This window comes from Salmo trutta, chromosome 22 (genome assembly GCF_901001165.1).
Source record: "Salmo trutta chromosome 22, fSalTru1.1, whole genome shotgun sequence".
Taxonomy (NCBI): domain Eukaryota; kingdom Metazoa; phylum Chordata; class Actinopteri; order Salmoniformes; family Salmonidae; genus Salmo; species Salmo trutta.
The window spans coordinates 20,474,444-20,497,996 of NC_042978.1; the positions used below are offsets into that span (position 1 = coordinate 20,474,444).

General features: G+C 43.9%; 1 protein-coding gene across 6 annotated transcripts in view; it reads left to right on the forward strand.

The window, feature by feature from the left end:
* Nucleotides 1-21,510, forward strand: part of nfic (nuclear factor I/C) — a 114,058-nt gene extending 92,548 nt beyond the window's left edge. For 2 of the 6 annotated variants that reach the window (XM_029707160.1, XM_029707163.1), the window contains 7 exons: nt 5,582-5,705; nt 6,343-6,467; nt 9,128-9,238; nt 10,510-10,754; nt 12,417-12,591; nt 13,505-13,590; nt 19,368-21,465. In XM_029707160.1, the coding sequence (XP_029563020.1) occupies nt 5,582-5,705; nt 6,343-6,467; nt 9,128-9,238; nt 10,510-10,754; nt 12,417-12,591; nt 13,505-13,590; nt 19,368-19,388 (887 nt within the window). In that variant the 3' untranslated portion in view covers nt 19,389-21,465. Of the gene's footprint in view, nt 1-5,581; nt 5,706-6,342; nt 6,468-9,127; nt 9,239-10,509; nt 10,755-12,416; nt 12,592-13,504; nt 13,591-19,367 lie in introns of all 6 variants that reach the window. The other 4 variants (XM_029707157.1, XM_029707158.1, XM_029707161.1 and 1 more) reach the window with 4 other exon arrangements.
* Nucleotides 21,511-23,553: the final 2,043 nt, after the last annotated feature.

Consider the following 23,553-nt stretch of genomic DNA (forward strand, 5'->3'; position numbering starts at 1 on the left):
AATAGCTGAGCTCCTAGTCTCTGCAATGCTGCCTGTTTCACTGCAATTCAACCATATCCCCATCAGATAGATACACAGAGGTAGGAAACACATGGATGGTATAACAGGCTAGATGATAAAGATGGTAGGGAATATCCAGGTAGAGGATTGCGGGAGATACTAACGTAATCCACTTACAGCATTAATCATAGACAACATGCAGAGTAAACCTCTCCTTACTGTCTACACCCCATCAGACACTCAATAGGATTTCTGACTGGGAATCAGATCATATGGCTTTAGAATGACATTTTTTATGACTTCCTCGTCCTTTATGTTGTTTTATCTGTCTCAGGGTTGATTTTTGCAGATGTTATATCCATTTAATATTTTCTATTCACATTGCCAAGGCTATGTGCGCTGTACTGCATGCTCTGAGCTCAGTCGTTGGCTGGGGATGCTGTGCTCACCAGGCCTGGCATTAGCAGTAAATTAGGGCCACATTAACACAGCCCCCACATGGCCAACCAATCACTCTGTATGAATAAGCACCCTCTCCCAGCCACACACAGGCTTCACTGGTCACCACCTGAGATCTCCATTCACTTACCCTCCAATCTGACTTGTCATTTGCATCCGTTATTTCATTAGGTTAAGAAATGGAGTTGAATCCGATTTGAAAGAGGGCTAATGTGAAGGGAGCTGAAGGGAGAGAAGCTCGGCCATCTGTCACATGTAATTGATCACATTTTCAGTTTTCCCAGTGATATGCCGTTCTCCAAAGGGTCAGTCTTCATCGGTCATTCAGTAGGAGCAACAAGCTCTGATGCGCGTACATTCACGCACACACCACAGCTGACAGCTGATGGGGAACGCTGTAGCTACAATTATCAAAACTAAATGAGTGAGTGAGTTATTATTGTGCATAGGGAAAACATTTCACTTTACGCCTGTCAAACAGGCTCTCTGTTTTCCATGTCACGCCTTGACTGACTAATTGGAAGGAAACGTAGTTAAAGACTTCAATTAACCACCTGCCATCTGGTCTCTCTGGGGAAAAGACTGCTATTTCAGGTTCACTCCCTCCACTCCCCAAATCCTCAGCTGCACATGATGCTATGCTATAACAGCTATCACCTGCACCTCTGTTTATGTGACACATTCAGATTCATATCACAAACTCCACAACACTTGTATCATGTATTTACGCTAATATCAAAGCGTGTGTTTTAAACCCCAAGCGGCGATGATTTTAGACTACGTAATTAGCTTATTTAACTAATGTTACTTTTAAGTGCTTTCTACTGTATTTACCCAGGCCTCATATGGGATGCATATCCTATGAGACATTAGCCGCTTTTTAGAAGTTATGAATTCTCCACTGACCTACTTTACCAGTGTAATTAAACAGAACAGAATGTGTTGTTATTACTGCTTTGCATCACCACGGCTATCCAGCTCAACCATAGAAATAGAATCCCACACATTGACTTGAAGGGGGATTCCTGTTCTAATAATTATGTTTCTATGCGTTCAACCACCCCTGCTCATGTTCGGAGATCCCTCCATGGTTATTCCTTTTTGGCCAGAGTTTCCTGTAAGGTGCACGTGAAGGACTTTCTACACTGGAGATCCATGAAACCTCCCTTTGTCTTGTGTTCCCCAGCGTCTCGGTACAGTGTATGAGTCAGGGAGAGATTGATTGCCTGAGGATCTGCAGTGACGCCATCCCACTGTTAATAAGCGTACCTGCCCTAACAAATGGGACATTGTTCTCCGAGCTCGCTGTCTCCCCACGGCTCAGTACAGTATAGTACACACTAGCGTAGTATACTGCAACAACATCTCTGTCCACTCCAGCCTGATCACAGCACAGTAGCAGGCAGCCATTAATGCACATGGCCATATAAATGACATTAGTGGAAACCTGAGAGGGGAAATGCGGTAAATGCTGATAGATGGCTGCTACATCCTCATACTGTTGTCCTGAGAGTTGAAGTGCAGTAGCAGACTGCAGCTGGGATTGTCCACTTTTTGTAACCTCTCGCTCAACGTCAACAAAACGAAGGAGCTGATCGTGGACTACAGGAGACAGCAGAGAGAGTACTCCCCCATCCACAACAACAGGACCACAGTGGAGAGAGTCCAAAGCTTAAAGTTCCTCGGCGTACACATCACTGAGGACCTGAAATGGTCCCTCCATACCGACAGAGAGTGGTGCGGTCAGTCCAATGTATCACCGGGGGCACACTGCCTGCCCTCCAGGACATCTACAGCAGCCTGCTTCACAGGAAGGCCAAGAAGATCATCAAGGACCTCAGCCACCCAAGCCACAGTCTGTTCTCCCCTCTACCATCTAGAAGGCAGAGACAGTACAGGTGCATTAAAGCTGGGACCAAGAGGCTGAGAAACAGATTCTATCTCCACAGCTTCTATCATCAGACTGTTAAACAGTCACCACTAGCCAGCCTCCACTCAGTACCCTGCCCTGAACCTTGGACACTGTTACTAACCGGCTACCACTCAATACCCTGCCCTGAACCTTAGACACTGTGACTAACCGGCTACCACTCAGTACTCTACCCTGAACCTTCGACACTGTGACTAACCGGCTACCACTCAGTACCCTGCCCTGAACCTTCGACACTGTGACTAACCGGCTACCACTCAGTACCCTGCCCTGAACCTTAGACACTGTGACTAACCGGCTACCACTCAGTACCCTGCCCTGAACCTTCGACACTGTGACTAACCGGCTACCACTCAGTACCCTGCCCTGAACCTTAGACACTGTGACTAACCGGCTACCACTCAGTACCCTGCCCTGAACCTTCGACACTGTGACTAACCGGCTACCACTCAGTACCCTGCCCTGAACCTTAGACACTGTGACTAACCGGCTACCACCCAGTACTCTACCCTGCACCTTAGAGACTGCTGCCCTATGTATATAGTCATTGAACACTGGTCACTTTAAAAATGTTTACATACTGCTTTACCCACTTTATATATACACTGAGTGTACAAAACATTAAGGACACCTGCTCTTGGCATGTTATAGGCTGACCAGGTTCAAAAAGGCACTCGCACATCTGAGCAATCTTGTTGCAGGTGCATGGCAACAGTTGAAACAGGATGAAGGAAAAAACGAAACCGCACACTGTTCTTGATAGTATCACTGATATTTAATAAGCTTACGTATCGGCCTCACGGCCTTCGTCAGAGCTGACCAGGTGAAAGCTATGATCCTTTATTGATGTCACTTGTTAAATCCACTTCAATCAGTGTAGATGAAGGGGAGGAGAAAGGTAAAATAATGATTTTTAAGCCTTGAGACAATTGAGACATGGATTGTGTATGTGTGCCATTGAGAGGGTGAATGGGCAAGACAAAATATTTAAGTGCCTTTGAACAGGGTATGGTAGTAGGTGCCAGGCGCACCGGTTTGAGTGTGCCAAGAACTGCAAGCTGCTGGGTTTTTCATGCTCAACAGTTTCCCGTGTGTATCAAGAATGGTCCACCACCCAAAGGATATCCAGCCAACTTGACACAACTGTGGGAAGCATTGGAGTCAACATGGGCCAGCATCCCTGTGGAACACTTTCAACACCTTGTAGTTTAGGCCCCGATGAATTGAGGCTGTTCTGAGGGAAAAATGGGATGCAACTCAATATTAGGAAGGTGTTCTTAATGTTTTGTACAGTGTGTGTACGTGTGTGTACGTGTGTGTAGGTGTTTGGACACACCTTCTCATTCAAGGGTTTTTCTTTATTTTTACTATTTTCTACAGTGTAGAATAATGGTGAAGACATCACAACTATGAAATAACACATATGGAATCATGTAATGAGAAAAAGTGTTAAACAAATCAAATATATTTTAGATTTTAGATTCTTCAAAGTAGCCACCCTTTACCCTGATGACAGCGTTGCACACGCTTGGCATTCTCTCAACCAGCTTCATGAGGTAGTCACCTGGAATGCATTTCAATTAACAGGTGTTCCTTGTTAAAAGTTAATTTGAGGAATTTCTTTCCTTCTTAATGCGTTTGAGACAATCAGTTGTGTTGTGACAAGGAAGGGGTGGTATACAGAACATCGTCCTATTTGGTAAAAGACCAAGTCCATATTATGGCAAGAACAGCTCAAATAAGCAAAGAGATGCGACAGTCCATCATTACTTTAAGACTTGAAGGTCAGTCAATACAGAACATTTGAAGAACTTTCAAGTTTCTTCAAGTGCAGTCTCAAAAAATGAAACTGGCTCTCATCAGGACTGCCACAGGAAAGGAAGACCCAGAGTTACCTCTGCTGCAGAGGATAAGTTCATTAGTTACCAGCCTCAAATTGCTGCCCAAATAAATGCTTCACAGAGTTCAAGTAACAGACACAACTTTTCAGAGGAGACTGCGTGAATCAGGCCTTCATGGTCGAATTGCTACAAAGAAACCACTACTAAAGGACACCAATAAGAAGAAAATACTTGCTTTGGCCAAGGAACGAGCAATGGACATTAGACCAGTAGAAATCTGTCCTTTTGGTCTGATGAGTCCAAATTTGCAATTTTTGGTTCCAACCGCCATGTCTTTGTGAGACGCAGAGTAGGTGAACGGATGATCTCTGCATGTATGGTTCCCACCATGAAGCATGGAGGAGGTGTGATGGTGTGGGGGTGCTTTGCTGGTGATATTGTCAGTGATTTATTTAGAATTCAAGACACACTTAACCAGCACGGCTACCACAGCATTCTGCAGCGATACGCCATCCCATCTGGTTTGGGCTTAGTGGGACTATCATTTGTTTTTCAACAGGACAATGACCCAACACACCTCCAGGCTGTGTAAGGGCTATTTGACCTTACACCTTAAGAAGGAGAGGGATGGAGGGCTGCATCAGATGACCTAACCTCCACAATCACCTGACCTCAACCCAATTGAGATGGGATGAGTTGGACCGCAGAGTGAAGGAAAAGCAGCCAACAAGTTCTCAGCATATGTGGAAACTCCTTCAAGACTGTTTGAAAAGCATCCCAGGTGAAGCTCGATGAGAGAATGCCAAGAGTGTGCAAAGCTGTCATCAAAGCAAAGGGTGGCTACTTTGAAGAATCACAAATATAAAATAAATGTTGTTTTGTTTAACACTTTTTTGGTTACTACATGATTCCATATGTGTTATTTCATAGTTTTGATGTCTTCACTATGAATGAGTAGTTGTGTCCAAACTTTTGACTGGTACTGTATATATAAATTCCGGACTGTGACATTGCTCGTTCTGATATTTCGTAATTTCTTTCTTTTTACTTTTATGGATTATTTGTGTATTGTTATGTATTGCTAGGTATTACTGCACTGTTGGAGCTAATCTGCGTACGCAACCAATAAACTTGGATTTGATTAGATTTTTGAAGTACACATAACACAATATGTTTGCTCACAGAGCGACACACTTCTTCAGCTGCGTTGTGAGTGAGCTTGAGGATGGTGTTATGTCATTTATGTAGATATTTAAGTATTATTCCATAGATAATTGATGTCTAATTGAAAGTGTGGTACAGTGTGTGTTCCTCCCCTGACTGACCTGTCCCCCCTGTGTGTTGTGTGCAGCTCCGGTGGTGACAGGGGCAGGCCCTAACTTTTCTCTGGGAGAGCTGCAGGGGCACCTGGCCTATGACCTTAACCCCTCAGGGGTGGGCATGAGGAGAACCCTGCCCAGCACCTCCTCCAGCGGGTCAGTACCCAGCCCCGAAACACACACACACACACACACACACATACACACACACACACACACACACACACACACACACACCTAGACTGAAAATGAATATACTGCATATAGTTCAAATAGACAAAACACTCAGTTTGTTTGTACTCTACCCTGTGAATAAACTCCCATTTACAGTGAATGTTAGAATACATTCCATATTAACAGGAGCCTAAGTGAATGGCTGGATGTGCAACCACTTGGCAGATGACAGGAGGACTGTATGGTTGTTTTTATTGGTGCACAGAGAGCAGTATCCTGGTGTTGAAAGCACAAGACCTTCACTACAGTGACAATGGCTGTTCGTCATGTGATTTATCTGGGTGTGTGCAACACTGCCAAAACACAAGCTGTGACTTATTGTCTTATTTTTCACTGGAAACGTCAAGTAAAGCTGGGACAAACTGAGACCGTAAATAACTGGTTTACCTGAGAATCCTGGGGCTGCTCAGTTTCCTCCCGGCCATCTCCAGGTTGCCGGTGTTGACCCACTTGTGTACTGTGCGTGTGTGCATACTTTATACACAGTTTTGAACTATCAATATGTCACATTGCCTTCCCCTTATTTCCTCCTCCCTCTCTCCCTTTGTGTGACGTTCAGGAGTAAGAGGCACAAGTCAGGCTCCATGGAGGATGATGTGGACACCAGTCCTGGAGGGGAGTACTACACCTCTCCAAACTCCCCGGCTAGCAGCTCCCGCAACTGGCAAGAGGATCTGGAAGGAGGTGAGCATCCCCTCTGGGCTTCCACACAAACTCTTAGCTATTATATAGTTTTGACAAGGACAGTGCTTATTGCTCATCAGTTAGTACAAACTCATGATGTCATGCTGAGGACACTGGCTATCCTCCAACTCTTCAGTAATTACAAACGGTGACTCAGTTCTGGTGTCCCTCTTAAATGTTCTTCATTAGGGCTGTCGAGAAACATCAACTCGTACTTTTCACAGTGGGGAAACAGCTGAAATATCAGGCCGTACTTTCACTTCAGTTACCTTGAAAGCCACTGACACAGTGCAAAAGAGAAAATGATAAATATATCATGTTATAAACAGAAAGTACGCAGCTTCAAATTTCCCAAATTGAGCCTGAAGTCGTAATTAATTAATGAACCAACATTTTTTGTGAAAGTCTGCAAAAAGCCAAGTGGACCAGGGTACCTTGGAGCAGTATCCACTGATGCAACGTCGCACTAGCTACCTTCTTGCTTTCCTCTCACCTCAGGTTCACCTATCAGTTTGCTAGTATGGAATAATATTCCTAACAAAGATATTTAGTAAACAGGAAAGCTACTGTGGATCTCTCATCTAGATACAAGCAATCGTTTCAAGATGATTGTATAAAGCAGTATTTTAAATATTGAAATGGCATGTGCCTTTCTCATGGTCTTGTACAGTATGACCCTCATCCCCCAACAGCACTGACCTGGTTCTGGTAAAAATAGGATGAGTAGGTTACAGCATGCACAGTGTGGTCCAATGGTTGAGTGAGTGAGTGTGGGACAGAGTAAGTGGTCAGGTAGTGGGTGTGCAGAGTGAGTGGGGCCTGCCTAGTAAGTGCACTACACACGTGTGTACGAGCCACGAGGCAGCTCTCTAATCATAGGTTGGCAGCAGTAAGTGGGAGGAGGATCATCTTTACAACAGAACTGTTACCAGAGTGTTTAACACACTGTGTGTTGTTCTACCAGGGGGGTTCTCGGTCTCCCATATGATCTAATGCTCTTAAACTGTGGTGGACTCTTCACGCTATGCTAATAGAGTGTCCAGTGGCCTGTAAAGGGTCCTGGTGGTGTGTCTGGGGGCTTTGTGGTGCTATTAACCAGAGTGGCCCCGGCTGGGCCCCGGCTCCAGGAGGGCCCCACAATACAGGGACCCTGATGCTGACACCAGAGCTGTGGAGGTCAACAGAGCAGAGCAGGCCCCTCTCCCCCCCAGCCCCAAACCCGTCAGAGACCCTGCAGGAGTCTGGCCCAGCCCTCCTCGTGTCGTGCTCACTCTCTTCCTGTCTAGACAGCTCTAACGAGCTCCTCTTTAACGACCCCTTCGGATGATTGCTCTGAGATGGTGTGGGGGGGCTATAGGCTGTGTGAGAGGAGGATGATTGTGCACCTTCCCCAGGTAGAGGTGGTCTGGGGAAGCTTGTCTCTATACTAGGGAAGCTTGCATCAGTCTGCAGTGGGGCTACTGGATTGGAAAGGGTAATGCCTGGCCTCCTGTAGAACTGTGGTTTGACCCCTGGCTCAGGTCACCAGCACTACCAACTCTCAGTTAAGGAGGTTTAAGCCGCACTTACATCTCATACTCTGTAGACTTTGTTCAAAAGATACATTCTCAAAATATTGTAATGTAAATATTAATATAATGTGTCACTACAGTAGGTAGATGTGTGGGTTGGCCTAGACCCTTGAAGACTGAGCTGAGTGGTCAGTCAGATTAGTGTGATCAGGTAATTAGCGTCAGTGCTGTAATGGCTGCCCTTGCCTAGCCCCCAGCACTAAGCCGGACGTGCATGTTTATCCTATGAGCAAGTCTCCCGTTGAACCTCAGCTTGCCCTCTGACATTCCTGAAAAGCTCTGGTTTACTCACTCCACTCTGAGACAGAGGGCTGGGGTAGAGCAGGGGAAGAGGAAGCTGTCAAACAAGGCTTTCCCCCTCTCTCTCTGTCTTCCTCCCTCTCTCTCTCAATCTCTTTCTCAGAAAACAATTAGAGTGAGGGGTATAAATGTATAATGTGTGAGAGAGAAACCTCCATCACTCCATGACTGACTCTGTACGGCATCACAGTAAGAACTTGTGTACTGTGTGCTCCACCACTCCTAAGAAGGAAACAAAGAGCTGTGCAATGTTAATACCCTAATGTATAACAGGCCCGAGCTGGGTGGAGAAAGGGTTCCTCACGCACATTCTGTGTGCGATAGCAAACTAAACACGGAGGAGGAGGAGGGGGAGGAGGGTTGCACCCTGCCAGTAATACCACTGCAACAAAGATGCATTTGTTTAGCACATCTAAGCAACTCTGGTATCAGGCACTGCAGGCCTCTTGGGAATGTGAGTGATCTACCTAGACTAACCGGATTTGGGGTAGGCCTGACCAAAATATAACATTGATTCTGATCCTGTTGTTTCCCCTCAATGAGGAAGTTAGTTGGGAGCCCATGTGCTCACTGCAATGTGCTGCAGCACTGAGGACTTACTGGGTCTCCTCAATGCACCCTGCCACCCTGTGGTGAGTTACTGTAATTACAAAAGCCATGTAGTAGCAGATTCAATTGGGCAATTAAATGTAGGGTCTTTTCAATAGTCTTCTCCAGACAGGCATTTTTATTATGGGAGTCCTAGTGGCATCAGTAACACCCTCTGTGTATCTCTGTCTCTGTGTCCAGGCATGTCCCCTGGAGTAAAGAAGACAGAGATGGACAGCCCGTCTCCTCAGGAGAGCTCCCCACGTCTCGGCTTCACACAGCACCACCGGCCCGTCATCGCAGTGCACAGTGGTCAGTACACACACTCTTATGCAAATCACATTCACAGGAGACGTCTTGTCACTGTTGCCACAATACATCACCCTCACACATGCACGTCTCCAAGGATGGGAATTGTTTATAAAAATATCAAAAAGGTCTGAACTGTCAATAAAAAAGAGATGACGTGTCATACTTCTCCACAGCTAAGATTCAGTATGTAGTGTCTCGTGCTGTACGGAGATTCATCATCAACAGCAACACTATCTACATAGTTCCACATTTTTAATGCCTGTATTTGTTGAGTTAAGCCTGATATAGGCTTTGACTGCAGGCATTATGCTTTCAACAAGACCAGCTTCCTTTCAGGCAATGCATTATTTGATGTTTTAATTGAACATCCCGTGAACACTTTCTGACAGATAATTTGTTGTGGAGTCAATGAAGAGTAATCGATGAGCAGGTAGTGTCACTAGCGGTTCGGGGGGGAGGGGGGCAGTGCCCCTGTGACAACAATTTTGGACCCCCTTGTGGCCCCCCTAAATGTGGAGTATGAAATAATTTTTACAAAACACATTTTTGCTATCGTTCTTTTTTTACATCCGTTATTAGACAGTGGCAACGATGATGATTATGAACATGGTCTTATGCCTGCAATGCAGTGAAGAAAACGATATGACAACAATAACGTCTAATGTAACTGGCCCCTCTAACAGAACAACTGACCCCAGCTTGGCCCCCCAGTTGAAATGTCTAGAACTCCCACTGGGTAGTGTTCCCCAGCCAAACGTTTGCTGGATGATGCATGAACAATTAAAGCCGCTATTAAAATGAATTGGCCGTGCATCCTCATATGTCAGCTAAATTAGCGCGTGGTGCTGATGCAGTTGCTGTACTAAATGTGAAACACAAACTCTTGCAGTAGGTACTGTACCAAAGGAGAGGCGCAAAGACTGAGTCATTTCATTACATGTATATCCATTTTTTCCCCGTGAAGAGTGGTTGTATTAAAGTCACTGAGTGTAGAGAATTGCACTCACACGGAATTATAATTTTGTTTTGCAGAACCACACATCTTTCAATGTCACTTATATTATCTCAAGCATACCATCATTTTGGAGCATGAACAAGTACACTTATTCAAATATTTTCTCTCTCTGTCCCTCTTTGTCTCCATCTCTCTTTTTCTTCCTCTCCCTCCCTCCCTCTCTTTTCTCCCTCTCCCTCTCTCTTCCTCTCTCTCTCTCTCTCCCTTCCTCTCTCTCTCTCTCTCCCTCTCTCTCTCTCTCTCTCTCTCTGTGCAGGGATTTCTCGGAGTCCGCACCCCTCCTCGTCTTTGCACTTCCCCACCACCTCCATCCTGCCCCAGTCCACCTCCTACTTCCCCCACACCGCCATCCGCTACCCGCCACACCTCAGCTCCCAAGATCCGCTGAAGGACCTGGTCTCCCTGGCCTGTGACCCGTCCAACCAGCAGCCCAGCCCAGTGAGTCCAGCCCATCTAACAACTCTAACTAAGGCCCAGAGTTTGTCCTGTTCAGGTCATGTGGTCAGTAAAACTCCTGACCCTACTCATTACTCACTGTCATACTAGATAGGAGTAGAACCCAGCAGTGCCAGGTTACAACTGAGCCAGCCACCAATGCTGTCACTCATTGATGTGCAGAGAGAGGTGGCCTCCAGTTCACCATGTTTAATGTGTTCATCTAGTAGAACCTGTAGTATTGTGACATCATGTCGGGCTGTGATTTCATGGCCAGCTCTTCAGTTTGAGGTCATGTTAAGGGAAGTTCACTCACTCGGGTATATTTCCCAGAGGGAATGTATTATACGTTTGAGTGGTTTATTCAGAGAATTGTGTTATTTCCATTTGTCATTTAAATTCACCTAATCGTTTGTTTGATATTAAATTCCTTCATGCTTCATGTTTCCTATATCGTCACCCTGTCTCAGATGGCCTGGTCCCCTGTGAACAGTATGATATGCCATTTCTCCCCCACCGTGGTCTTTACTGGCCAGGGGATATTCTACTGTAGGTGGTGTAACCTGAGAGAGAAGCAGCCCACAGCCATGTAGGAACATAGTAAACAGCTAGAATCAGGTTTTCCTCACGTAGCTGCTACTCTTCCCCTCTGCTTCAGACTGCAGACCCTCTGTGACTCTCAGAACAATTAACACTTACCATACTGTATCTTTAAACATGACAAAGGAGAAAGGGGCAACAATTCGATAGATCTGAAGCCATAAAATCATTGTAATTACTGTGTTTTAGCCAACTTCTTAGATTACAGTTTTTTCAATGTATTGGCTGGCTGGTAGTACAGACTTCCTGCTGTGTTTAGACTCAGCCTGCTGGCCCTGGGACCAGCTCAGATCCTCAGACATGGTTATACTCATTATCCATATATGACACACAGCTGAGAGGACCTGCCACTGCACAACATGCAAATGACCCCCCTCCCTGCTTCAATAATGCCGGCATTACAAGCCAGGTTGCTCAATGAAGCTGCTGTACTGTTTCTGTTTTGACTTGGAAAGGAGTGGACGGGTGGAGGGAGAAGGAGATCCCTGTACGTCTCTAGCGGTGATGCTGAGGTTGGCAGAGTGCACAGCCTGGCGCAGGCAGGCAGCTCACAGAGGAAAGAGGAGAGACATTTATCAGGAGTGCCCCCCAGCAGCAACCACGCTGGGCTCTGCTCAGCCCAAACTGCAGAGTCATTGAAATTCCCCCTGCTGCAGTGCGACTGCAGCCAGGCAGTCACAAAGGACGAGCGCATGGGACCACAATGTAGCTGACTCATTTGCTCATCCATTGTTGTGGAGGACAGTGAGTGTGCACTGCAGTCCTCTCCTCTGGGGAGGAGAGAGTCTCTGAAAGCCATGCCAGCCAGTAGAAGAGCAGCCATGGATGGATGACTGGCTGAGCAGTGCAGTCCCCTGGACATCACTCATTCCCTCTCCCCTCTCTCTCTCTGTCTCCCTTACACACACACACACACACACACACACTCTCACACACACACACACACACACGCTGATGGAGAGGGAAAGTGTGTGTGTGAGAAATAGTTTGAGAGACCGGGACAGTGCAGTGACATCTACAGTATTATATCATCTGTGCTGCAGCAGTGAAGCATCCTCCTCCTTTCCCCCTCCTTCTCACCATCCCCCACTGTACAGCTGACATGTGCCCCCCTCTCTCCCTTCCCAGCTGAACGGCAGTGGTCAAGTGAAGGTGCCCAGTCACTACATCTCCTCCCAGATGCTGGCGCCTCCTCCGCCCCCTGGAATGCCCCGACTGACGCTGCCCTCCGACTCCAAGTCCAGCACCACCACCTCGGACGGGGGAGCCAACTCCCCCACGTCACCCAGTAAGTGGGCCGCTGGTGAGCCTGCTACTCCCAGCCCCTAGGTCGTCAGTGACAATAGTTTCTAAGTGCATAGGGTTGTCATACAGACCCATCGTACTTATTACTGATTCATTACCTGAAGGACGAGGCTATTATCTCTCAGTCCTTTATAAGAGAGGGGGGAGAGAGGAAACGTTCAGGCATTGCAGGGCAACTCCTACTCCCATCATCATTAATCATGATTATTTCATTCAGAGAGGACAGCTCTATATGCTTTACTGAGGACGCTTTAACAATACCAATAAATCCTCATGTGACTTTGATTGAAGTCTCTGCTAAGGTCCTTCACCACGCCAGCTTCCATTAGCGATACATTTTCTTAATCAGTATTGGAAAGTTACAGTACAAAGTTTGTTGGATGCTGACAGGAGTGCACTGTTTCAGTGAAGTGAGCAGGGCCTACCTGTCAACAGATCAATATGTCAATCCACAGATCACTGTCTAATTGATAGGATACTAAGTTCCATTACATTGTACCGTATGATCAAGATAAGTTATGACCAACAATGGTTCTGATGAAGGGTCTGAGGTCTTGTATTGCTGCACAGTATTTCAAAATGATGCATATACCAGAATAAGATGTCAGTTTCAGTTAGTGTCTGAAGGCCGGGGAATTCCCTTGAAATAACTGTGTGCATGACACATCTGCCATTCTTAACAATCTGGCACAGGCTGCTAATTCAGTTAACAAGAGATTAAACACATATTCATTACTGCCCAACCTGATTGACATAACAAGCCTTTATGTTATAAGAGTGTCCTCTCTCTCTCTCTCTCTCTCTCTCTCTCTCTCTCTCTCTCTCTCTCTCTCTCTCTCTCTCTCTCTCTCTCTCTCTCTCTCTCTCTCTCTCTCTCTCTCTCTCTCTCTCTCTCTCTCTCGCTCTCTCAGCATACTCAGCTCCTGGGACGCCCCCTGCCAACCGCTCCTTTGTAGGGATCGGACCTCGAGACCCTGGCGCACTCTACCAGGCACAGGTATACAGCACTTCTAACTTTACGGGAGACAAGCAACTTTGATTTCTATGTTTGTTACACACTACTGATGTCCGTAACTGTACATAACTCACGCTCATGTTCACATAGCCACCACAGGGAATGCTACTGAATTAGTAACAGTTGACACTGTATTACGGTATATTATGTAAATCACTCAAATATCCTAATCACTATGATTAAAGAATTTTGCTGATGTCAGACATACTGTATATAGGCCTCTGCTCTAATGCTCAAAGCAGCTTAGTAAACTCTCTCACCCCCTGGCTCTGTTCCTCTCTCTAATATCAAAGCCATACGTCTATGTTCAATTATATATCTGAGGGCATTAGCTAGGATTTGCCTTAGGGTCCGAATGTTTACAGCCAGCCCAGGACCCTTTTGATATAACAGGGCTTTTGGCTGTGTGTGAGAGATTAACACAGCCTAAGAAATGTCTCTCTTGTTCAAGCTTACATTTACCTCAGTGTGATCGTAGATATTCAGTGTTAACACTCATGGTTTCTCTTCCATTTAGGGATAGTTGAGGCTTGAATTTTGTCAACTTTGAAATATGAAGTTGATCTCACTAAAATACCAACGAAACAAACACATTACCTCTATATGTCCCAATGTGGCTACAGAGCTGAGGCATTTTGGGGCTTGCTGCTGCATTGCAGTGCTTCCTGCTCCATAAAAAGTGCAAGTGCACCTCAGTGAGGGGTGTGATGATGTAGAGGAAGAGAATGAGAGAGACTGCTGAGCTAGGAGAGGTGTGTGTGTGTGCGCGCGTTTTTAAAAATGTAAGAGGTGAATTAGATGTGAAGTAAAATGGCAGAGTCATCTCATCTGGCCAGTAGAAACATGAAAGAACGCAGGGATCATGCACATGCAATAATAACAAACACATTGGAATGGAATAACACAGGGACAATGCTACACCCCAGATTACCTTTTCTTTTGTTGTAACCCAACTCAAAAGTATAGAGAGAAACGACTTTGTAGTGTTAATTCTGTCAATTGTCACCGGATATCTAGTCTCTGTTGCATAGTCCTGCTGCACTCATAGGGGAAGTCTTTCTTTGTCAGAGGAAATCCTTTTTCCTTTGCTCTGTGTCGTCTGGCCTCTTGTGGGCCTCTGCTCCTTCAGCCCTGCTCAGAGAGAGGAACATAAGGGAACCGAAGGGGGATGGAGGGGGCCTTATATGAGCCTGCTCCGGGGATGGTCACGTCCAGGGCTGTCTGGTTGCTAAGGGAAACCAGACATGGTGTAATTGCAGGATGAACTTGAACTTCAGGGAGTGTAGAATAAAAAGTAACAGCAGACCAAACTAATGCAAGCCCTGTCCAGCGCCAGTCATTCATCAGCTAGCGGCCCGTCCACTACTCAATAAAGTTGGGATTGATTGCGCAGGCCTCGATTGAAAACCTGCTCCAGCACATGCAGTGTGTACTGTGTGTGTCTGTGTCACTATTGTTTACATTTTAATTATCTTATCATTTTCTTTTGGATAGCGGTACAGTTTATTTTTGTTTTCAGAAACATACGACCTCCTAACTCAAGGCAGCAGTGTAATAGAGTAATGTAATGTCGGTGAGGATTTAGTACAATAGTGGGCTGCGTTGAGGAGACATCTGGGTAGCTGTTTTGCTTCCCTCAGACTGTGCAGCTCTGTCCCAGACTCCCAGCCCTGTATTTTCAGAATTATACTTTCCCCTCCTGGCGAAACGTTTTGCAAGATACAAAATATTATTTTTGGAGTGAGAAACTCACCACAGTTAACCTTGATTGGCCGTGATTGGTTGTCTTTACCGTCACTAAAATGTGCTTTTGGTTTCGTGTATAATATTCAAATAATGAAGTCTGTTAAATAAGTTGGCATGCAACGAGTACTGAAAGAAAAGTTGAACGCCTTTCCAAAACAACAGAGAGAAATGGTAAGACTATCTTGTTTTATTTCCAGCATTTTTAACCTGCTCCTTTCTCTAAACGTATGTCATAGGCGTCGTAAGGATTGGAACAAAACGCAGTGGGTATAGTGCTCATCTTCCTTCTTTATTAGAGAGAACACTCAAACAAAATAAACAAACGACCAAACAGTTCCGTAAGGCACACGGCTATACAGAAAACAACCACCCACAAACCCAAAGGAAAACAGGCTGCCTAAGTATGGCTTCCAATCAGAGACAACGAAAAACACCTGCCTCTGATTGGAAACCATACTCGGCCAAACCTGGAAATGAAACATAGAAATAGAAAACTAGAACCAAAATCCCCTAGAACCAAAAAACCCCAAAACACACAAAACAAACACCCCCTGCCACGCCCTGACCATACTACAATGACAAATGACCCCTTTACTGGTCAGGACGTGACAACGTAATTCCTATTTACGCGTAATTCACCATCAAATCATAACATTTTAAGGGACTTAAAGGACTTAACTTTAAGATGAGATCAACTTTTTGTATTCATTTATTTTTACATTAGTAGGCATACTCATTACCATGTTACACTGTTGAGATTCATCATTCATATGGATGAATGTATTTTCTAGTTGTATCGGTAGTAAAGAAAGGAGTAGTGGGGGAGGGAGGCTTCCCCCAAGAGGACATAGTGAACTACTGCAGTGAACTACTGCTTCACTGATGGCTCAGTGTCCCCTCCCTTCATTGTTGTTCAAAGTTCATTCATAATCATCACATGAATTGTTACAACAGTAGTCCTTGAATAATTGATGGGTTTATTTTGTTTATGTACTGTAGCCTCACACTTTAATTTAGCCCTGAGTGTGTTTTGGTTTGGCCTGTATGTTACTTAGTTGGACTGTAGGTCCAGTACTACTGCATATTGAAACAGTCTCCATTCTCACTGCTCCAAGTCCACATCGCTCCCATTGCAGATGTGTCTTTCCTTCCAAGTGTGCAGAGGAGTAGGATACAGCTGGATGTTTTCTCCAGCTCCCCTGATGGTAACGTGGGCTCTCTGTGACTCCAGGCTAGGGCTGCTGCTATTGACCGACTCACATCAAGGTTTCACCTAAAGCTGGGCCTTTAGAAAGCACATTCATCAGTTACGTTGTATTGCTCAACATGTAAAGAGAGAGATGTTCTGTTTGAAGGAAGGAGTCGGAGTCCAATGCAGAGGGGTCTGGTAAAGGTTATGCTCATTTGTAAAGAGAGAGACCCAGGAGGTTGCCACAGAAATGCCCAAATGAGAGGGGGAAACTCAGAATGTAAATTACGAGCCTCCACTGAGGCAAGTATTGTGTTTCTATAACATAAACTCAAAATGTATTGAATCATGACTGGCTTCTTGAGAGTGGGTGTAGATTGTATATTTATCCCAACAACAAAAAAGCGTTTCCAAAATACTGGAATGGCATGCGGTCATTTTAATCTATTGCATAGATGAGATCCAGAACTCAAGAAACACATGTATTTGTTGATTCAATTATGCCAGTTGTAGAAGACTCAGGGAACTGTGTTGAATGTTATGAATTTGACGAGGGGCTGCAGTAAGTTTTCTTTCGATGGCAAAGGTATGGCGCCTGTAGCCTACAGTATGTGCATTTAGCCTTTGCACATGGTGAAGACACCAGCCCCAGTCATTACAGTAGGCTCTATCCCCATAGACTCAACAAGCAAGGGGCCCTCCTGAGTTCACCCCTGGCACAGACCCTCATCGCCCCCTGCTTTGACTGGCAACCTCCATTGTGGTCTTTCCAATGAGCCAGGCAACCCCTCTGAATTACAATACTGCCTCTTTAATGTGGCTTTGGCTTGGTTTCTCCTGACCCTGCTCAGCAGTTTGTTTCCAAACCCCATTTCAACGTTTTTCCAAGAGTCTGTCCATAGCTCACTCCCCATTCCCCCAGCATACAGTGCTAAGTAAGTACAAATTTGGCAATCTGTGAATGATGAAGTGCCACTACATTGATGGTATAAGCATACTAGCAGGCTGTGTGTGTGTGTGCGTGCCTGCCTGCCTGGTGGGCAGGCAGGAGTTAGAGGCTGGGGCCATGGACCACATGGTATTTTACTCTGAGCAGTAACAAGGAATAGGCTAGATGTTTCCTTTTTTAACTTTATTAAATCAATACAATTGGGTGTAGTTAAAGACGTCTGTTTAAGGGCTGTTAAAATGACATAAACCTCGTGGAAAATGTTGAGGTCTGTACGTGATTTCTTTATTCAGCCCTGTCAAGTTTTAAAAAGACTTCAGTGGTCTGCAGGAGAAAGCCAACGTCTCATTATGTTTTCTAAAGGTTTGGGTGGAATCCTGCTGAGATCTGTCGCCGTAGCTGCTCTTTTACTCCATGTTATTTTGAATTGCTCTATTTGGTTGGTCGTCCTGACCGGAGTTAAGTGTTTGGGGCCCATTAGTGGAGAAGAGACTGATTGCAGAACACTGTGTCTGGAGTTGGCCACAGTGCTACCCCTGGTCATGCATTATCCCCAATCACTGCTCTTCACATCTCATACTGTACCGTAGGCCCAGAACAACACCGACATGCGGGCACCCACTTACTATCACACACAGACTGTGCAATTATACAAGTCATATGCAACACACGGACATGTACTACGAAACCTCTTAATGGCAATTGTTAAAGCAAAACATACTTTTATTGCATTTATGCACTTCAAGCTTTTTTTGTCGCATACACAAGTACAGTGAATTACTTAACTTGCAAGCCCTATCCAACAGCGCCAGTACCAAATGTATAATGTGCTGGGATACTGGAGGATTGAGCTAGATATGTACATGTAGTCAGGGATACTGGAGGATGGAGCTAGATATGTACATGTAGTCAGGGATACTGGAGGATGGAGCTAGATATGTACATGTAGTCAGGGATACTGGAGGTTTGAGCTAGATATGTACATGTAGTCAGGGATACTGGAGGTTTGAGCTAGATATGTACATGTAGTCAGGGATACTAGAGTATTGAGCTAGATATGTACATGTAGTCAGGGATACTAGAGTATTGAGCTAGATATGTACATGTAGTCAGGGATACTAGAGTATTGAGCTAGATATGTACATGTAGTCAGGGATACTAAAGTATTGAGCTAGATATGTACATGTAGTCAGGGATACTGGAGTATTGAGCTAGATATGTACATGTAGTCAGGGATACTAGAGTATTGAGCTAGATATGTACATGTAGTCAGGGATACTAGAGTATTGAGCTAGATATGTACATGTAGTCAGGGATACTAAAGTATTGAGCTAGATATGTACATGTAGTCAGGGATACTGGAGTATTGAGCTAGATATGTACATGTAGTCAGGGATACTGGAGTATTGAGCTAGATATGTACATGTAGTCAGGGATACTGGAGGTTTGAGCTAGATATGTACATGTAGTCAGGGATACTGGAGGTTTGAACTAGATATGTACATGTAGTCAGGGATACTGGAGGTTTGAGCTAGATATGTACATGTAGTCAGGGATACTAGAGTATTGAGCTAGATATGTACATGTAGTCAGGGATACTGGAGGTTTGAGCTAGATATGTACATGTAGTCAGGGATTAGGATAAAGTGACTGGTAGCAGGAGAGATGATAATAATATTTGTAAACGGTATGGCAGCAGCATAAGTGGTGGTGGGTGGGTGGGGTGCATGTGCACTTGATGTAGACATAAAAATTACTGTTTATCAGCATTGTAGTCAAATATGAAAATGTAGAGAACATTATTTTTCTTTGACTATCATATAACCATTTCTGCAATTCATGTGTGAAGTGACTTTTTTTCTTTCTTTCTTTCAGTCCTGGTACCTGGGGAACTAAACAACACAAGGAGAATCGAAAGGGGCAGGGACACATGGATTTGAGATTCAACACTTTTTGTGGAATTAAGAAAATTGCAAATGAGATGCAAGAGGGAAAATGTATATATATATAAATATATGTGTGCATATATATTTATGTATATCAACATAAAAGATACTTCAACACACCTTTTTGGAATGCAAGACAGAGGCAGAGAGAGCAATCCCAAGGAAAGAAAGAGAAAAGGTTTGTGCAGCCAAAATGAACGGTGGGGCAGAGACATGACCCCATGAACCCCCCCTGTCTCCAGAATAGTGCCCCTCCTCTTCAACACCCCCTCTGCTACAGGTGCTGCTTCCTCATATATGCAAAATAAGTATCCTTTATTTTCTTAATCAACAAGAAAGAGAAGAATCCGGATCCAGTCATTATACTTTTCCACACTTCTTCGGAAACGGTAAAAAACAACTCTTTGAAAATAGTTATGGGAGGCTGGTCACGCATGGTCAATAACCTCCCTTTACACACCAAAAGTCTACTTTTCATCCAGTTTGATTGACAATCCTGTATCTGTGTCAGTTACTTTGTTTAAAGAGTGGGGTATTTTTAAGATTTCATTTAACACAGCCCATTTGTCATGTTTAAAAGTGTCTTCTATGAGGCACAGTGATATGCACACACAATCAAAAGGATCAGTCTTTAGAGCAGTAGAGAGCATCGTAAAAAGACATGTACTGTAACAGGTCTGTGTTCGTTTTCACAGTAACTGAGACGCCCTTTTGTGCCTGTCAACTGTTGTCTGTTTGTTTAGACATTTGTTTGTGTTTGCATACGATTGAAACATAATGAAACCTCCTCTTCCTATCCTTGCCCCACTCTTGAGTTAATATTGCATAAAGTTTGTATTAATGTAGATAACAGGGGTTTATTCTGCATAGTGACAAAGGGAGTACAAAAATAGTAATGTCACTATTGAGACAGTATTGGGTGTAGAGGGGAGAGTTTTTCTTTTTTTGTGTATTTAGTTTAAATTGCATTGGACATTACAGGCATTGCACTACTATAATGTAAATGTTTCCTTTTTAGCAGCTATCCCTTGGCCTAATCATATGAAATGTTGCAAGTCAGAGGTAGGTTTTAGGATTATGTTGTAGAAACTACTATCTTGTGTTGTTTTGGTAGCAGGGTACAAGAGTTATGAGTGTTGGCTTTCTTGAGCTATCGATTAGGATCAGAACAATCCAGCCCTATTGTGTTTCAGATATTCTATACTCATCTAGAGGACGTTTCCTTGTGTATGTTGAGGTACAGGGAATCCTGACAGGTTTAGGTAATCGCACCCTTTTGGATCTCTTTCTACATTCTGTGTATCTAAGTCACACTTTTATTATCTTACTCATGCTGTCTTTATATAATCGAAAACAAAAGCAATTTATGATTCTTTTTTTAAAGCAGATCACATACTTTGGATGAGTGGAGAAGAATGTGAATGATTTGATCATTAGAAGCGTGTCTGTAAAGGTAACCATTGATAGTGCCACCACTGACCCCAGTCCTAATGGTTGCTAGGCCAACGGCACTGCATGTTTCCATGTGTGCACATGGCATGATTCTGGCTCATTGATGATGGGCAACTGACTGACCAGCAGTGTCCATCACCAGTCTATTTGGTCAGAACTTTCTTTACAGGTTTTGTCCTTGTCTCATTTGCTAATGCAATGTTTCTGACAACAGACTTTGTTGCAGCATGTGTTGGGATGAATGCAGATACATATTTATAAATTGAAAACATCAGGGCTTAAGACTCCTCAACCAAGTCCAAACCATATATACAGCCATGAAAAGTGCCTAAGACATAGCAAGAGTTCTTTCTACATTTCTTTGTATGATTGTTTTGGTTTGTTTGAAGTACTGCAAACATTAATGAGCTCTAGACATGCAACAGAAGTGGTGGGAGAGAGAGATGTGATGCACAGAGGGGGAGAAGTTATGGAGAGCTCACAGCCCTAACCTGTTTCCAGCCAAATGCACCGTCCATGTGTTTTTCTGAGCACAGGATTCTCATTGGTTGTCTGCTGGGGACAAGCTAAGAAAAGACAAGTGTAAAACCCTGCTATCAGCAATGACATAATTAAACCAACATATCAAAGCTATATACACACACTGAACATAAATGTAAACGCAACATGTAAAGTGTTGGTCCCATGTTTATGAGCTGAATTAAAAGATCCCAGAAAAGTACTATATGCACAAAAAGCTTATTTCTCTCAAATGTTGTGCAGAAATGTGTTTACATTCCTGTTAGTGAGCATTTCTCCTTTGCCAAGATAATCCATCCACCTGACAGGTGTGGCATATCAAGAAGCTGATTAAACAGCATGAGCATTACACAGGTGCACCTTGTGCTGGGGACAATAAAAGGCCACTCTAAAATGTGCAGTTTTGTCACACAACACAATGCCACAAATGTTTGAAGTTGAGGGAGCGTGCAATTGGCATGCTGACTGCAGGAATGTCCACCACAGCTGTTGCCAGAGAATTGAATGTTCATTTCTCTACCATAAGCCGCCTCCAACATTGTTTTAGAGAATTTGGCAGTACGTCCAACCGGTCTCAACCGCAGACCACATTTATGGCATCATGTGGGCAAGTGATTTGCTGATGTCAACGTTGTGAATTGAGTGTCCCATGGTGGCGGTGGGGTTATGGTATGGGCAGGCATAAGCTATGGGCAACAAACACAATTGCATTTGAACAATGGCAATTTGAATGCACAGAAATACTGTGACAGGTTTCTGAGGCCCATTTATTTTAAGGTATCTGTGAGCAACAGATGCATATCTGTATTCCCAATCATGTGAAATCCATAGATTAGGGCCTAATGAATTGATTTCAATTGACTGATTTCCTCATATGAACTGTAACTCAGTAAAATCTTTGAAATTGTTGCATGTTGCATTTATATTTTTGTTCAGTGGAGAGAGAGAACACAGATGCAGATATTACTCATTAAGTCAGATACACTTCTAGGGAATAATGTCCATACACGCTGGTTACGAAAAGCTAACCTTTAAATACGGCTTTGCAATGGAAAACGTCAAATTTGCGGTGAGTGTTCCCATTCACATCTGTTATTTAAAAACAGAATACCTACAATGACTTGTTTTAAAGGTGCTCATAGGAAATTATACTGATATATATTCATGCATGGTGCTTTCAAAAGAAAATAATGAGATACTAGCTCTATTGACCACCATAATGCTGACATGGGTGCATGGCAGAAACTCTTACTACCCTTCTGAAGCTGACCCCCCTGCCCCCATAGCTCTTCCCTCTAATCTTTGGAACAGAGAGCAAATAATACTGATGGGTTCTTAACTTTTTACCTATTTGTTTGGATTTTTATTCCCTATTGTTAACTTCTATTTTGCACGATATTTTATATAACACATTATGTGCCTTGCCTTTAGTTAAGAACAATAATACATGATACAAATTATGTAAATTAATTTCTCTTTTTGGTATAACCGGTAACGCTGCAAAAATGACAAAAAACATTGATGCATGTTTGATTGCTTGTCATTATCCAGTTTAGATGAATACAGTAGTAGATTAAAGTAGTGACAGATTGCGATTATCGAGATGGGGTATTTTCACCATTTTCCCTTTCTGTGGTTATTATACAGTAGTATTTGTCATTCCATCACATGGAAACCTTGCTACAATTGAATCTTGTTAATTTCTTCGTTTTTATTTACTCTTGTTGCTTTCCCTTTCATTATGTCTTCCAGCTTGGTGTAAATTGTGAAATATGCAATTCTCGTTTCCTCTGCTCAGCGTTTGCTTAAGTTGTATTTTGCCCCCTTTTTAAAGCTCTTCTTCAATGATAAAGAATGTGCTGCAAGAATTAGAGAAAATGTCAAAGTACTCCAATTCAAGATGGAGGTCAGGGTAGAGAGCTGTGAGGGATGTGTTGTAGGTGATCAGGCTCCTAGTACGGACAGAGCTGTAAAGCACTGAGATGGGCTCACATTTCCCCCAGCACCATGGCAACTTCTGCCCCTGCAGACAATTTTTAGCACTATTTTGTTACATTACAACCTGCGAGTCTCCCATACGCAGATAGGCAAATCCAAGCACTTTAATAGCTTTTCAAACAGGAACATCTAAAAAATTATGAATC